The sequence below is a fragment of the Fusarium mangiferae genome, assembly GCF_900044065.1.
Source record: "Fusarium mangiferae strain MRC7560 genome assembly, contig: FMAN_scaffold005, whole genome shotgun sequence".
NCBI classification, from domain to species: Eukaryota; Fungi; Ascomycota; class Sordariomycetes; order Hypocreales; family Nectriaceae; genus Fusarium; species Fusarium mangiferae.
The window spans coordinates 2,181,027-2,195,566 of record NW_024573925.1 but is presented as its reverse complement, the minus strand read 5'-3'; the positions used below and the strand labels follow the sequence as shown (position 1 = coordinate 2,195,566).

Here is a 14,540-nt window from a genome sequence, read left to right as displayed (position 1 = left end):
TACACTAAAATTAATAAAAGCAAGGTAAAAGTATCGATACTTTAAAATAGTTATTTTTATAGTAGATAATCCCTGCCCTTTAAGTATTTATTCCTACCTTCTACTTTTATAACTTTTTTAATATATATAAGAATTCTCTCTATTTACTTTTTAATCTTTAATTACAGAAGGTTATTCTATATAGCCTCTTACTTATAAATAGCTTTCTTTCTATTTTTTAAGGCACTTTTTTTTATAGTTACTCTCTTTAAATAAGGCTAAGCTAGCTTAATTATATTTAAATTAAGTAAATTTAAATACTAAAAAAGGCACTAGACTTTATATAAGTTATATAAAGTCTACTATATATAATAAATATAAGTAAGAGCTTAATCTTTTTAAATAACTATATTAGGCCTCTTTTCTATATATTTCTTTATAAAAAGAAGTAATAATAAAATAAGAATAACTTAATAATATTACTATTAATTAATTTCTTCTTTTAAGCCTTTTATAAACTTTTTAATCTCTTTCTTTTATTTTTATATAGGCTATTAATTAGGTAAGTTATAAAGCTTTAACTTTTTTATATTATTTTTAAGCTTTTATTATACCTTTATAATTAGCTTAAGCTTTTTATTTATTGCCTCTAAAGCTATAGTAGTTTCTTTCTTTTTTACTAAAGTCTTAGCGCTTTAATAATAAAAAAGACCCTTTTTATTATAGGTAAAACTGCCTTAAAATATAAATTTAATACTGCCTTTTTAATACTTATAAATATAGCTATATATAAAGCGCTTATTAGATTTCCTCTAGATATAATAACTACCTTAATAGTAAAGAAAGATAATAAAAGTCTTATTAAATTAAATTACTACCTTTTAATCTTTTAAGGTCTAATTACAGTAAGTAATATATTAGTTAAGTCACTCTTTCTTTATTACTATAGTTAATTTAGGCTTTCTAATTAGCTTTATTTTTTTATATTTTATAGCTTTAAGGATTTTCTTTACTATTAACTTTAAGATTTTAATTCCTTAAGAGTTAAGTTTACTAATAATATTAATAGTATTCTTTTTCTTATTAAATTAATTTATATTAACCTTAATAATAATTAGGTCTTAATTTTCCTTTATATATTTTAAAGGCTACCTTAAGTACTTTCTATTTTTAATTAAAGAGTTAATAATCTATAGAGGCTACTTATTAGGCTTAAAGCCTTTTCTAATTGCCTTAATATATATTAAGTTAACTATATATCTAGGAATTCCTATTATTAACTTAATCTCTTAAGAGGTTTTTTCTCTTTTAATAGGCACTTTTAGTATTACTATTAAAGCCTAAGTAGTAATATTATTAATTAGTATTTTTTTAGTATTAAAAGGGAAGGAAATAGTAAGAAAATCGCTTAAGGAAGATTATTAATAAATTTAGTAGTAATCCCCTATTAAGGTTTGCAGGGGTAGTTGCCGATCGGGTGAAGACTTTTCGGCCCAACCTCTGTAGCCGGATTAATATAAACGTTTGCTCGCTCGCTGTGTGACGGGTCAAAGCGTGGGCTTGGGCGAAGGAGCTTCTGGATTGTCACTAGAGTGGCCAATTCGCATCTGTCTGATTGCATCGAGGCTCAAGGGATCCATCCAGTGTCATCGCCTGGCCCTGGGTACATTCTGATTCCATAATAAACGTTAGCTCTCAGCGAATCTCATTAATAAGAGACGCAGGAGCCGCAGGATGGCCCGGGCTGGCTGGGTTGAGCGGATTCTGTATCTAATAAACCATGTCCAATATTGGAAGGACTCGTAGAAGAGGTAGTAGAATAGAAGACCCTGGTCAATCCAAATTGTAGCGCCTGGGGCCGTGCCTGCGCCTGTCCTTTGGAGGTCCATCAAATCTCGCCAAATACCTATACAGCGTCATATGAGACACGCTGTGAACATTCGGGTTATACTACATTATTTCAGCTCAAGTTTCTGCTTATCGGCACTTGAGGAAGATCATCAGGGTTGTATGAATATACTCTCCTCACGGCAGTGCTTCACGTCCTGCTGAAGATCGTCATCATGACACAGCTTGTGACAGTGAAGGTCCAAGTGTTCCTTCGAAGCACGAACTCAAAACGTACAGTAACCTGCATGGACTGTTGGTCAACGGTCGACCCCGTCTGAAGTGAAGTTTCGATTTATACAGAACAGTACGGAGTGCTAGATAGAAAACAGAGCCTGCACTGCACGACTGGACAGTCTGCTTTGATATTATGACTCTCCTTTTATTGAGTCAGATCTACTATAACAGCTTGGACCCGAAGACTAAGATGTTGGTACAATATTCTGCATTCGAGACTGGTGACAGACAGATGATCGACAAGGACTTTCCATGGGTAGTGACTAGCATAAGCTGTAACGTGTGGCTGTTGATGCAGTAGGTACCATAATGATTGGCTGACCTGTATCCGTACCCCAGAAGTGATCCGTCCGTGTTTGCTTCTTGTCAATAAATCAATCACGTTCACTAATAAGTCGCCCGTCAGGCCGTCCTGTTTACACAAGGAGGCTGGACTCAAGTTTATACAGGAAGTCTCATAATTATTCCTTTTACTTTATATTGTCTTATTTCTATTACGAAAATCGACGATCTTGTTTGCTGCAACCTGCCGGCAGGTGACTACCTACTGAACGATAGGTGGCTTGTGCTTGCTTAGTCGATATTTCCTTATGACCTGGTTTGTTTGTCAACAACTTAATGTCCGACAGAGGAAGGAAATGACGTTTCTGGCAGGTTTGGACAGGATGCTAATAACCTGAGTCTGTGAGAGGCGGTTGGGAAAGCACTGGACAAGAAGTGGCCTCTGCTTAAAACGAGGATAACCTCATCTACCTCGCATTGATGATGATGATGATGATGATAATAGCAACGTAATATTTATGGATGGAAACAATCACCTGCCATGTTAGCCAAAGGTTGTTTGCGACTTTCACTTCTGGAGTGCCCTGCCAACCTCCCTCACTTCCATGAGGCGGAAACTGTCCGTCTACGGGACGTTACGACATGTTCAGAAGAATAAAGCAACCCCAATCATTGGTCGTCATATCGATGCTTGCTCCCGCTACAAGAGTCACCTGCGACCTTTCACGTGGCCGAGAGACTGCTCCGCAGGAGGTACGTACACTGCAGGGAAGAGGGCCAGGATATCACTGTTCAGTGGCTGAACTGGGCTGCTCTGCTGGTGACTTTTGTTGCATTGCGATCAATGATTGTGCATAGGTCCCGTCATGGTGATCATTGTCCGTGCTGTACATGCCTACGTATTCCTTCGCTTCGTCGAGCACAGCGACCCCGAGCTTTAGGCATTGAGGGAATTCTCCATCTTGAAGGTAGTAGGTAGGTACTGAAGCAATTTACCAGAGCGCAATTGTGTACAACTACAGCGATCTGAGACTTGTCGGGCTTGAATGTACCGAGAATACGGATAGACTACCTGGTAAGGTACGCAGGAAATTTCAAAGATCGTCAAGGGTCTTGGTGGTACTGTACCTATCGCAAGGTACTTGAGGGACTTTGACCCCTCAGAGTACTATACCTTACAGTACTCTCTACCTTACCTTATACACCCATAGTCCATCATGCGTTCACTTAGACCAGCCGCTCCCTTTTTCAGTACTTACTTAGACGGCATGTCCGGGCACTGCTGGCCAGCATTGGCTAGCATTGGCGTTGGGTATCAAGATTTCCGTTATCTTTCACCTCTTCTAACGGCCCGTGATGTGTAGGCAAGGACCGGCAAAACCTTCTTCTCCATGATCTGCAGCTGGTCGGGAATGACCAGGAGCTCCAACAGTAGCACCTTGAGCTTACTTTATCCGTCTAATTCTCGCTCGACGTTTCACTGAACTCTAGTACCGAGAATGGAATTCCAGTAACCGAGATTCAGCCCAGGAATAATGGATGGGACTCTTAACCTAAACTCTGACGTGTTGGGACTCTGAGAGTTCCTTTGTGCATTACTGGCGAGTCGTTACATCTTGAGTCGAGTGCACTGTCACTGTGATTGAATCGAGCTGGAGTTACGTATGTAGGTGCAACGCGATTTGCCCTCAATGCCTCTGGAGCCTACCGTCAAGTCAGCTGTATGATTTTCCAAGCTAATAAAGTGTCCACTGGAGTTTCAGAAAAGAAAAAAAAAATCTCTTTGTGAGAATCAGGCTAGTCGGACACTGCGTAGAGCAAATCCGTCGTGCGCTACTAGACGCCTCCGAGGTGTTGGGCCCCACGCAGCGGCCACGAGGCCTCCACTGTAACTCAACTCAGCGCACCACCACAATCTCGTTCACCTCCACCCAGCCATCATCTCCCGTCTGAAGCTTGTACCTTTTGGGCGGTCCGTCGCATGGCCAGATACTTTACCTAAGGTCCTGAATTTTTCACTTCTCACTTTGTCCGCTACCCGTGAGCATCCATTATAGTACGGCGCGGGTACCGTATCAGCAAAGTTGCGGTGTTGAGTCGTTCGCCTACCGCGCTTCTTTGCTTTTACTGACACATACTATCATTGTTCTTGCCATTACGTGCTTCTGCTTGATCTGCTCTCACATCATCCATATTTTGCGACTGCAACACCTCCGCCCGCTTTGTTGACCATATGCGGTAGTCTCCAACCGAAGGACTTGTACTTCAATATTCGCTCAGCCAAAGAAAAAGGGTCCCTTTATTAGAGGAGAGAGGGAGGGCCTGTCTAGCAGCGAGGACAACAACATACTAGAAACCAAACCAAACCAACCAGCCCAAGCCCGAACCAAGCCAGCGGGTAGCGACCGACGTCAGTCTTTTCCCTGTACTGTAGCACCCAGCAACGCAGAACTCGCGGTTCCAGGTACTGGTACAGTTACTTCCGTCTTGCTGGAAAATCTGCTCTGTTCTCTAGGTAGGTAGTCGCTTAAGTGCAGGGGTGAAGAGAAAAACGGGTAGCAGGGGTCCGCCAAAGAAAAAGAAGAGTCTTCGCCGACATCATCCCCCCCAGTCACAGCCAAGCATCAAGGTTCCTTAACCCCCTGGCCTTGTTTAGCCTCCTCCGACTGTCAACTCGGCAGGGTCGGTTCGTCAATTGGCTCCAAAACTGCCTGTGCCAGGCCCGCCCACCCCCGGCAGACCGTCTTTTGTGCCTTGAGGCTGTCGGTCCCAGAATTGCGCTCGACTTGGAGTCGACATCATACCTGCCCGAGAATCGATCCGTTCGCTCGCCAAATTTGCGCCTTTCTTCCCTCAATCTCCAGTTCTCAGTCTCGAGCGCGTCCCTTTTTTTCGCCATCCCAACCATCCTTCGAAAGTCCTTTCGCTACCGCCGCTGTGTCTGTGCCCCCCACCGTTGTCCATCTCCCAGGTACCGAGCGAGAGAGAGCTTGTCGAATCCCCATCTCGTCTCTGCCCAACTGCTGATCCTACCGCACCGCGTCACTGGGGCTCGGGCTGGCTGGCTGGAAGAGTCTACTCGGCATCCCATCTCTTTCTCTACGGATACCTGCCTGCCTGCCTACCTACCTGAACCTCTCCAAACTTCACCTTTCACCTCCAGGTACGGTACATACAGTGCAGTACTTCGTACACGTACATGTAATTGTACCCAGTCGTTTCAGACACACCCACCCCCATGCCTCTCAACCTCTACCTCTATTGCTGAAGGGCCCAATTATCATCCGCCCCTCCAGCTTCCAGAGCAGCTGGAAGCTTCACCTCACTCCCCGGGTCGTCTTTTGTTTCGCTTCTGCCATTATCCTATCCCATTCTACCTACTATTGTATTGTACCTATCCATGGCCACCGCCTCTACGTGGTCCCTGCTTTTCTCTTCGCCTTGTTCCTGATTATGTGTGCAAGTACTTCCATACATATATAGTACTCAAGCATGGATCCAGCACCTCCAGATAGTAAACGTCCACGCCTCTCTTCGTGGCCAGTCGGCACACCTCAACAAGGAGTATCACTACCACATCCTCACGCTCATCAACTTCCACCACCGCCTCCGCCTCCGCCCGGCGCTCTACATCATCCTCCTCATCCTCCTCCGAGCCCGTATCAACATTACCCTCCTCGACCCATCGAGCATTCCTCAGCTCCGCCGACACCTTCTCACGCTGCGCCTGCGCAACCGCTTCACGACACCGATCGTCGCCATCATGAGCCAGAGCCCTATCCTCCCGTTCAAGACTACCATCGACAGCAACAGCAGCACCAACACCCACCACCACAGCAGCACCCTCAGCAGCAGCACCCACATCCACCTCCGTCGCCGGCGCATCCAGCGCATCACCCATACCCGCCTTACGGTCCAAGAGATCCTCCCATAAAACGAGACCCAGCCGAGGATCAACGCCGACCCAACTCGACGGGCCATGCGCCCGAGGGGATGTCGTCAACACCACATCTTCCGCCGACCTCACTGCCACCACCACCGCCTCCAGGCGCATACCCAGACAACCCACCGCGACACATGAATTACGAAGGCGCGCCTTCTATGCCCCCAACACCGGGTGGCTACCGTGCGCCCAGCTTCCCGCCGCCCACTCCAGTGCCCCATCAGACGCCCTACGAGCAACATGGAGGTTATCCTTCAACCCCTCACGAACCATTCTATAGTGTTTATTCATCATCCGTCCCAGCTAAGAAGAAGAACACGAGAGCTTCTCAGGTACGAGCCGCTTGTGATATGGAAGCGCGCAAGTTCTAATTGGATATAGGCGTGCGATAGCTGCCGGCAGCTGAAGGCCAAGTGCGACGAGACGAAGCCATGTAAAACCTGCAAGGAAAAAGGCGTGGAATGCAAATACCGTGACCCGGTGCCCAAGGCGTAGGTTTTGAAAGGTCCACATCAGCTTGATAGCGAAAAACTAAGAATCATTGACAGGACGGACAAAGCTCAAGCCGACATTCTAGAGGGCCTTGGCTCTGTTCAGACGTCGCTTAACTCGATCATGACACACCTGGGGCGATTTGATCAGAGATTGATCAAAATGGAATCCCTCTTGCCCAAGCATCTTGCGACATCAGCTCTCAAGACAGAGTCTTCGGTGGAGGACGAGTACAAACGTGCCCCAGCATCGCCTTACGTTGCCAATGGCGCTTCTGTGGACCCGTACTATAATGACGCCCATCGCGATCACCCATCTTCAGAGCCTATGCCATTGCGTATGATGGCCGAGGATGAGATGGAGGTAGAGCCAGGCCCGCCCGTCCCCCCTGGTGAGCCCGCGATTCCTATCAATCATACGACTTTGGCAGGCCTGCTCTTGGAATGGCCTTCCATCCGGGAGCTTACGAAACATCACGTTGAGCGCGAAGGTGTGCGATACATTAGCGAATATCCCATCAGCCAAGAACAAAACCGAGGTGTTCTGATAGTTTATGGTCGGGGCGAAGACTCCCACCCTTCGCGACATGTTAGAGAACCTACCGACCATGGCAACTTGGATATGGCCGATGATTCATCCGATATGGCATCTCCTTCGCCCGCGGCTGATTGGGGCCAGCTCGGTGGACTAAGCCCTCCAGACCAAGTGGAATACAAGGGAGGTGTTCTGGTTGATGGCAATCCTGATTTCTCCGAGCCGAAAGTGTGGGCGTACGTCGAAAGTTTTAAGGAAAACATTCTCAACATGCACCCTATCATTCAACCAAAACTGCTGGACTACTGGGTTAGGCACTTTCTGGATAACCTTCCTGCATCACAGCCACGTTCAGCAAAGCCACAAACATCGAAGCCCACCTTCGCCGTTGGAGGAGGCTCTTCGACACCAGAAGCTGCAGGCTCAAAGAGGAAACGATCGCCAGGACCAGATGGCTCCGAGCCACCCACACCGGCGCCACAACGTATCGGTCGACCAGATCGGTCCATCCATACCGCTCTAGTTCTCACGGTTCTGGCTTTGGGTAAAGTTTGCCTTCACCGCGATAACGTGCCGGATGTCGTCCATCCTACAGAGCCTCTTCCCCACGGAAGCCCTGCCCTCCGCAATGGAGCCATTCCGCCATCGCCCAATCAAGGCTCTCCGCCAGGGTACTCATCTCATTCCCATTCATCAGGTTTGCCATCACCTAAAGAGCAAGACCGGAACATCCATAGTCGTCGATCCTCTATCCATGGCACAGGTGCTTTCCGCTCTGGCTACAGTTTGAAGAAGAACTACGAGGTAATTCCTGGCCTGGAGTACTTTGCATACGCCACGGATATCCTTGGCAACCACACTGGGGCGTACAACAATATGAAAAATGTGTACGCCAACATCTTCGCCGGGCTGTATCATGGCCAGCTGGGCAGGCCGATGGAGAGTTTTGCTTTCATCCACAGGGCCAGCCACAAGCTACAAGTCATCATGAGACCGTAAGTGCTATGAGTTTTGGTAAAACACAGATCAGGAGTGGCTAACTATATTGCAGGAGCCTAGATAAAATGCGGCGAATCAAGCGTAACAGCGAGTTCATCCAGGAAACCAAGTATAACCAGCTTGCTCTCACGTTCTGGACTTGTCTGCAGCTCGAGAGTGATCTCATTGCAGAGATGCAACTTCCCCCATCAGGACTGCTCTCATATGAGGATGACATGCCGCACCCTAACATGAGTCTCTTGGAAGGTTTCAACCAGCGCATCTTGGATAGTTACCCAGGTCAGCTATACTTGCGTACCCACCTCAACAGCATCCACCGAATGTTTTACGCCCCTGAAGATCCGGCCAAACCTGGCAAAGATAAGTTCCGCAATGTCGGCGTCGTGTCTGACGCTGTCTCGGGCATGCATTGGGTTGCCCCTAGCTTTGCATTCAGAGAGGATGATCCTCCTGCAGATGATATTCTGGCAGCAAGACTGCGGGCAAAGTACTGGGGAGCTCAGGTGATCACTTATCGCCCMTTCATCCGACAGATTCTACAGTTCTCGCACTCAATCAAGAACCATGCATCGAGCCCCAACTTTCCCAGCGTCAGCTCCGAATTCCGACAGGACATCACAGCRCCTGTTATTCATCCCAAGGCTAGAACGCATGGCGATATCGATCCTCAAGTMGTTGMGTTRGCTAAGAAGGGTATCAAAGCGCTCATTGAAAGCACCCGTGCTTTCCACGGTCTGGGAGATAGGAGGCCGATCATCACCAATATTTTCGGCACAGCTCACGCGTAAGTCTTTCGTCTTGGACTGATGCGCCTCAAACTAACCACCACGCTCTAGCCAATGGGGTAACCTGTTGATTCTATCAGCTGCATTCCGTGACCCAATCCTTCATACCTATGTAGATGAGGAACTACTTCGAACACTGTTCCACAAGACGATCCAGTTTTTGCGACAGTCGGCAACGGCAACGAGCGCACTTCGAACTGACATGCACATCCTTGAAGGTCTGCAGAGAGATCTTTTCAGCTACGATCCGAGGACCAACTCGAGCTTCTCGAGCGGCACAAGCGCACCTGGCTACCATACTCCAAGACCTGTTCCTATGGCCGCGCCGCCTCAGATGCCACATCAGATGGGCGATCAAGGACACCCACGATCTATGCCCCATCATTTGCAGATGAACTCATCACACGGGCAGTGATAGAGTCGACGACATTTGCCGCCGTGATTGGGAAACCTATATTGATGACTTTCATTATCATTTATAATCATCATGATTACATGGCGTTTGGGGACTGATTCATACGCGCCATAAGAGACCACGAAGGAGTGCCATTGTTTTGGCAGGTAGTTATTAGACGCTCAGTCAAACGAAATGGGCTCGAAGGATAGAGCGACTATACCCCCAGGTGCATGGATTGCGCCTTTTTCCATGGCGACCGAGAAGAAACATTGGCGCATCGCCACGCCAAGCACGGGTGTTTTGGATCGGTTCTAGCTTATCCAACGCCCTCTCTCGACTCGCCCCAGTGCACTGTATCACTAGCAGTGTACAACAAAAAGAACACCTCCTTGGGGTGCAAACCCCAATCTCGAACACAAATCCTGTTGTATATACGTCGACGGATGTTTATTGGTTTGGCCGGTCATTTATTGGTTTCTGCTTATAGAGAGGCTTCCCTGTCGTTTGTATTTTTGAACATTACAAGATTTGCATTGCATGGCTGTTTCATATGGCAAATGATTTTTGTTAATGCTGTTTTTGAACACAAAATCATGGATCTCAATTTCCTTGTTTTACATGGAGGGATTTGGAGGAGATACCACCCACGGTTGTTGAGCATACTGCAGTACATATTGGATCGAAAGGAAAGGGGGAAAACACGTGCATGCTCACAATCGTTTTTTTTTCTTTCTGGATGTTTAGAAGCATTGCCTCCCAAAGGGGAGTTGAATTATATACAAAAATCTATACAATATTATGACTTTGTTCATCTTTACTGGGTTGGTTGAACACAACAAGAAGTGTTGAGCGACTGTGAAGACCAATGACGCCATTGAGGCCCTCGTACTTTATCCTTGTTCCCCTGCTGCATCCCACTCATTACGTGCAGCATCTCGATACAACAAAACAAATCGCCTGCCCCTGATTGCATACGGGAGGGAGATGCGTGGGGGAAGCACTGTTTCTGCACCCAATGGAGGTGGTACAGACCTTCGGGTGCGTACCGGGGGTCTACGTTAGGTCTAGGGTTACCTACTAGGTATACCTTAGTTGAACACCCCCCGCCAAAAGAAAAGTCTTCTAGAAGGTCAGGGCGTTTCTGTTTCGGTGATTCCGTGCATGTTTCCAGAACGTCTAAAATGTGAGGGGGGAAAAAGGGGGAGGGGCAGACTCACCGCGAAGGCGGAAAAAGGATGATAGTTTTGACTCAGTTGAACCTCTAGTAGTGAACCAAGGCATTTCTCTCAGCACCATCTGAGTTTTTGTGTCTCAAACGAGTCATTCAGGCGACTCAGGTTTCCCCTCCACTTGTGGACAATGCAGGGATCGTGGCTTTTGCCATGGGAAAAAAAAAGCAATTATTCTTACACGTCACAAAGATTTACTGTAGGGGGGTCAAAACACGAGGAAGCATGAGGAGGATAAGCATTGGCTGGGAGCCTCAAGAGGGCCACAGTACTTAGGTATGAAAGTCTTACTACATGGACCGGTGAGCCCACTACATAGTGCCATATCTAGGCGGTCAATCATAATTCACACTGAGCGTGAAGCTCTTGCAAAGACGTTCGTCTCTGCCCCGAGGCTAAATGGAATTGAGCGACATTCACTGGATACGTACTGCTACAAGACCAGTCAACCAATCCTTGTTGTTCAAGCCCAACTCCTGAGCCTCAAGTATGCTGGCTATATATGACCCGAGGCCCTCTGACTCCGACAGTTCTTGGCTGTCGTCATCCCAGCTATCAGCGACCTTATTCTTGCTCTTGACTGCAGTTGTTGGTAGAGCTAGACAGAGCCGCAAATGGTCATCGTGTGCCCGGGGGTACAGCGCTCTTCAGATATCTTGGTCAGTGGTCAGTCTGGATCTGGTTTATCCGAAAGGCGATGTTTGATGTCAAGTTGCAGATAGCCTTTGAAGACAGATAACGTCTCCTGGCTTCAAGGGACTAGGGCTGCTCAGGCAAAAACTGGAATTCGGCGAAGGGAGGTATTAGAAGATGTCCGGGCTGCTCTGGCACCAAGGGCCGAGTTTTGCCGTACGGGAATACGGTTGAAATGTGACTTGGCATCAGCATAGAAATACCCTCCTGACTAACGACAATGTCCTTAGAAAGATCATAGGAGTAAACGCCACGAAGTATCAAGTGTCACGCAAACACTGATTTTCCGGCAAGAAACAGGCGACTTACATTGCCTGAAATGTTTCACTGCTGCTCTCTTTCACGACAAGATATTTTGCCACCTCAGTTACTCGGTCGAGAAATGCAGATGATGTTAGACTGACAAGTCATCGTCTGGTCCCCCTCCTAGGTATATCCGGCTTTGTGCTAACAAAGCATCAACTGCGTTGAATGCAACTCGGATTCATTGGTCGCAATAAGAAGCATGAGGAGACATGGAATTAGATTGGTTGATATTGGGAATTGTCCTTTTAAGTCTGCCAGGCGTGAGTATATGATGTTTTCGTGAACCCAGTCTTGGGAGACATGATTGAAGACGACATTCCCTGGAAGTCAACCCTCTTTGTCATTGCGAACTGCGCACATGGCTATTGAAATCAGCCGAACAAGTCTTGGTCTCAGCGAAACTAAAAGCCCAAAGGGTGCTTCTGGATCAAAGCTTTCCCAAGCATTGATATTTTGTTTCATTCAAAGCGGTCGTAATAGGAGACAAGTGCTAGAAAATCGTTGTGCACGTGGAGCTCATAAGACAGAGGGGAAACAGTTGTACAATGAGTCGTCGGTCTAAACCTTTCACGATGTGAGGCCGGTCCCGAGCCTCCAGATTCATATCATCTAACAGAGAAACACTCCTGTATGGCATTAGAAGGTTCGCACACTCGTAGGATTAATAAACGTACCGATCCTCGAGTGCAAGCACTAGATGCACCGACCTGAAGTTAGGGCTGATACTGTCACCCCGGTCCAACCACCGCACTGAGACGCTCTGAAAGATAAATTCTTATGAGGCTCACACCTAAGCTTGCGAAGATTTGAACAACAGGCCTTATGAACGATCATGTCCACGTTGTACGCCTTCTATGCCGGTAATATGGTTAAGCAATCCTTAAGCTTGTGGAGATATCTGACTGTGGCCGAGAGAGCAATAATAGGATAAGGCGCAAGCAGTAGGAGCTGTTACTATATAAAACCACCCTTAATCTGACTAATGCCGTGGACTTAATTGAAGGTGATCCGTTTCACTTGATGCGACCAGGGACGGCACCTAATAGCTTTGCCTGGGGCTAGTAATATTATTTGCAGCATGTAAGATGTAATTACCCTAATCTAGCACTGAGCGGAATTGTTAATAAGTTTTTGTCTTGTATAAATTGCCTATATCTGTTTGTTAGCTTGTTGATAATAAGTCTTGGGAAACCGTGCTTCCATCTGGGCAGAAATCTGAAGGACGAGAGTCTTTGGCGACCCTACGTAAAGCAAAACCTCATCGTCACTCTCTTGAAACAAATGAATATTCTGCCATCGGATGTTAGATTAATGAACAGCACACTTTCAATGGCATCGATTGAATGGAGAGCATTTCGTTGTCAGGCATCTGGGTAAAACAGTATTCGTGCATCAGGCCAGAAGTTGATGGTCTTATATCAGCTTCAAGCCATCACTCAAACCTTCTGTGTTGATGGAGAAAGGCAAGCAACTCGAAGATTCGCTAGCCTTGCTGGGGAGTTGGGGAGTTGGGTAGCTGTCAGTACCTTGGCGATACCCTGACCAGCGATGGCGATGTTGGGCGAATAAGTAAGCGTCCGAGAGATTTCACAGAGGTGTCTCTAGATCGTTGATATCAAGAATGGTCCCTAGACATCTTAGCAACAGAATTATTTCAAGGAAACATCATAACTGACCTTCGTCTGAGTCGCTGTAATTTGGTTTCCTTCCTTGAGCCATAGTCTTACCATAGGGACAAGCAAACCTCTGGCCTCACTGCAGCATAAGACCTAGCAAATCTATAAGACTGAAACTTCAGGGTCTATTGGTACACGTCGAGGACGCTTTTGGTATTCTCGAATTTACCGTACTTCGGTTGCTAGGGGCTAGAATATCCTTCAGATTGGACTAGGCTTTTTGGGTCGCCAAGCTTTTGGGCTCAACAAGGCCAGACACGTCATATCTTTTGCTTTGGATAGGAGTTGACGATGATGGTTCCGCGTTTGAAGCTTTTGCCAACCAAATTGGTAGGGCTAGCAGCAAATGAAGCAACATCCTCCTCCATACGCGAATGCATTTGTCTCTGCCGATGCTTCTGAAGCTAAGAAGGGACTTGTTCGCGGCTTTTGATGTTGGTGGCAGATTTGAAGGAATCTTCGAAAGCGAATTCTGCAACAGGGTCAATTGCCTCTTGTGCTTCATTGATCTGAACATCCTTCATGAAATCGCTGAAGACCGGGTGACAAGACGGGAACGCAGTCAAGCCGTTGAAGTCTTTTGATGGTTGCAGTTCAAGAAAAGGCTGCCCTATATCAAGGCACAGTTCTTTGGCCGTTTCTACATGTAGAATACGCCCATAGTGCAGAAGGATTTCAGGAGGGATCTCGGATCATATGTGATCGTTTTGAGAGCACGGAAGTAGATTCGTTCATCAACAAAATCCAAAAGACCCCGTCCTTTTGTGTTCTTTCGACCCGGATGAGATCTCTAACTCGTGCTGGGTTGCTCAGGTTTGCTCAGTCAGGCAAAAGAACTGCAAGATGAGAGGAACAACGTCGATCTGTAGATTACTCGCCAGGATCTCTTGATAGAGGCCGAAAGAAAAAAAAGTTTCTGAGGGGCGTAGTCCTCCGGGCGCAAGGCCCAGGAGTGACACGGTGGTCGGATGAGGAAGCGAGGACGAAATGGAGAAAGAAAAGATGGGAGAGATAGAGATGATAAACAAATAAACAGAGAGTTGCCTAAAAACAAAAGTTGGCCCCTAGTAGATGGACCCCTTTCAGTGACAACAACGCCAC

The 14,540-nt window shown here is 46.8% G+C and overlaps 2 protein-coding genes across 2 annotated transcripts; both read left to right on the top strand.

Moving 5' to 3' along the window:
- Positions 1-2,990: 2,990 nt before the first annotated feature.
- FMAN_07627 (uncharacterized protein) lies at positions 2,991-3,326 on the top strand (the record flags this gene model as incomplete). Its single annotated transcript, XM_041831272.1, has 2 exons — positions 2,991-3,138; positions 3,244-3,326. 2 exons carry the CDS (start codon positions 2,991-2,993, stop codon positions 3,324-3,326), a joined length of 231 nt encoding a protein of 76 aa, XP_041681853.1.
- Positions 3,327-5,877: 2,551 nt separating this feature from the next.
- FMAN_07626 (uncharacterized protein) lies at positions 5,878-9,553 on the top strand (the record flags this gene model as incomplete). Its single annotated transcript, XM_041831271.1, has 5 exons — positions 5,878-6,660; positions 6,710-6,819; positions 6,877-8,349; positions 8,406-9,137; positions 9,190-9,553. The coding sequence occupies 5 exons, from the start codon at positions 5,878-5,880 to the stop codon at positions 9,551-9,553; spliced, it is 3,462 nt and encodes a 1,153-aa protein (XP_041681852.1).
- Between the last annotated feature and the right edge of the window lie 4,987 nt (positions 9,554-14,540).